Raw genomic sequence first — 2,939 nt, 5'->3', positions numbered from 1 at the left:
CGTGCCTGTAATCCCAGCTACTTGGGAGGCTGAGGCAGGAGAATTGCTTGAACCTGGGAGGCGGAGGTTGCAGTGAGCCGAGATGGTGCCACTGCACTCCAGCCTGGATGACAGAGCAAGATTCCATCTCAAAAAAAAAAAGAAAGAAAGAAAAAGAAAAAGGCCCTATGGAATCTATGTTAAATTTGTAAGAAGTTAGGCAATTGTATCATACTAAAGTGTAATTTTAAAAAGAAAAAGTAGAATGTCTTTATACAACTTAGAATATAATATTTTTCATTTTAAAAAATATTTGTTTGAGTTGTTTAGAAGAATCCTTCCTTTTCTTACCTATAAGGTTGTACTTTATTCCCAAGGTCTTGAAATTCCAGTGCTTTCTTAACAACAGCTTCATTTTCTTCTGGACAAACTGAACATGTGCAGTAAACAACTGCTTGAGCTTTAGTAACTATATTAGAAGAAGATGCAATGACTGTAACAATGCTATTAACAATCCTATACAAATGTGCTATGTTTCCAAACATCTATTTGATACTAATACCACATTGTTCTGACGAGAATAATTTCCCCAGGTGCTTGAATGGTTCCCCTTCAAAGCAAAAGCTTGTCTTAGTAATTTAGTCTGTGGCCAGTAAGTAAAGTCATTCTAACTGGATTGTATGGAAATTGAAAATTCAACAAAAAATGAGGCCAACTTAGTTATAAACACAAAGAAATAAATACTGCAGGTTACCATGAACTTGATACTTCCGCCCATTCTTCTACAATCAATATCGCCTAAATAGTTTAAAGGATTCTAGAAACAGACAGACTTAGAGGTGAATCCCAGTTCTGTCACTTACTGCTCTATGAACCTGGACAAATTACTTAAAGTCTTACATTTTTCATCCATAAAATGAGGTAATACTACCACCTGCAATTCACTCATTGATTCATACTTATTGAGTACCTACCACCTGCCAGACAGGCACTGTTATAGGCTTTGAGATACAACAACACAAACAAAAATCCATGCCCCTGTAGAGTTAACTTTCTAGTAGAGGAGAAAGACAATAAGACAGAGATAAATAGGAAAACTATATAGTACTCTTAGGTGATCAATGCTATGGAGAAAAGCAGAGCAGGGGTGAGGGATAGAGAGTTCCAGGAAAAATAGTGTGAAATAGGGCAGGGAGAGAAAGCATTGTTGAGATGGCAAACTGTGGGTAGACTAGAAGGAGATAAGGAACCAGTCACAGAGCTATTTAGAGAAAAGCATTCTAAGGTAAAGGAACAGCCAATGTAAAGGCCTGAGGTCAACATGGTGCTGGTATGTTCCAGGAAAGTGAAGGGACCGGTTTGATCAGAGCAGAGGGAATGAAGAGAGAGTAGTGAGCCAAAGTCAGAAAGCACAGTCTGAGCCCCAGATAGTACAGGGACTTGTGGGCAACCAGAAGGGCTTAGGTTTTTCCTCAGGTTATGATGGGTTTTAACAAGATCACTCCAATTGCTGTGTTAAGAATAGAGTGTAGAGGGCAGGGGCAGAGGCTGGTAGAGAAATTAGGAGGTCATTACAGTTGATGGTGGTTTGGACACCGTGGTAGTGGTGGAGGTAGCTGGATATATTCTGGGTATAAGTTGAATGTACCTCATACACTGACAGACTGGCTGTGGTATGAAAGAGAAATCATGGATAATGCTAACGTTTTTAGCCTAAGCGAGTGGAAGGCTACAACTATCATTAACTGAAATGGCAGTACTGTGGGAGGAAGAGGTGTGGCGGGAGGAAAATCAGGGCTTCCATCTTGGACATGTCAGCTTTGAGATGACTATGAGTCCCTAAGTGGAGATGTCAAGAGGGCAGCTGGAAATACAAGCTAAGAATTTCGAGAGGAAGTTTAGACGAAATATAGATTTGGGAGTCACATAGAGGTGTTTAAAACCATGAGACTGGATACAATCACCAAAAGAGTAAATATAGTCAGAGAAAAAAGATCCAAGGCATGGACTGTGGCACACTTCCATGTTAAACAAGGTGTTGGGACAGAGAGGACCCAGTAAGGGAGACGGAGAAGGGGGAGCCAGAGAGAAGGCCTGGAAGGTGGTGCCCTGTAAGACAAGTGATGGAAGTGTGTGAAGGGAGAGAAAGCGACCACTTCTATCAACTGCCACAGACAGATCAAGGTAGATGAGGGCTGGGAACTGATGCAACAGCATGGGATCACTGGTGATCCTCACAGGACCATTTCAGTTTAGTGGCAGGAGTGAATGTGTGATGGTAATAGCTCAAAAAAGGAGAGAAAAGATTGAGGAAACATTGTTCCCAGGGGAAAGGCAAGATACAGGAATGTTTTATGTAGGCGGAGGACATTCAAATAAGTTAAAATATAGGGAATTTTTCTCAATGAAGGACTATAAATTCTAGAGAGCACAGAGTGAGATGTGGACAAAGGAATATGAAGAGATTTATGGAGACCAGAGTATAGGAGATGAGGAATGACCTGGAGTCGGGGCCTCTTGAGTTAATTGTCATTAATAGGTATAAAGGATATAAGAAGACATGTTTCCTATAATTTGATTTATTCATTTTTGTTTTTTTTTTTTAGAGATGGAGTCTTGCTCTGTTGCCCTGGAGTGCAGTGAGGTGATCATGGCTCACTGCAGCCTCCAAGTCCTGGGCTCAAGCGATCCTCCCACTTCAGCCTCCCAAGTAGCCTGCATGCCCCCATGCCTAGATAACTTTTTAAATTTTTTGTAGAGGCAGGGTCTCACTATGTTGTCAAGGTTGGTCTCAAACTCCTGGCCTCAAGTGATCCTACCATGTTGGCCTCCCAAAGCACTGGGATTTCAGACATTTTTGTAGAGGCAGGGTCTCACTATGTTGTCCAGGTTGGTCTCAAACTCCTGGCCTCAAGTGATCCTACCATGTTGGCCTCCCAAAGCACTGGGATTTCAGACAT

The 2,939-nt window shown here is 41.5% G+C and overlaps 1 protein-coding gene across 2 annotated transcripts in view; it reads right to left on the bottom strand.

The window, feature by feature from the left end:
- Positions 1–2,939, bottom strand: part of NSUN7 (NOP2/Sun domain family, member 7) — an 80,914-nt gene that overhangs the window by 12,618 nt on the left and 65,357 nt on the right. For both annotated transcript variants that reach the window (XM_011987968.1, XM_011987970.1), the window contains exon 9: positions 331–448. In XM_011987968.1, coding sequence (XP_011843358.1) covers positions 331–448 — 118 coding nt within the window. The remainder of the gene's footprint in view (positions 1–330; positions 449–2,939) is intronic.

Source organism: Mandrillus leucophaeus, unplaced genomic scaffold, assembly GCF_000951045.1.
Source record: "Mandrillus leucophaeus isolate KB7577 unplaced genomic scaffold, Mleu.le_1.0 Scaffold320, whole genome shotgun sequence".
Taxonomy (NCBI): Eukaryota; Metazoa; Chordata; class Mammalia; order Primates; family Cercopithecidae; genus Mandrillus; species Mandrillus leucophaeus.
Note: the sequence above shows the minus strand (reverse complement) of the source record. Positions and strands in the feature narration are given on the sequence as shown.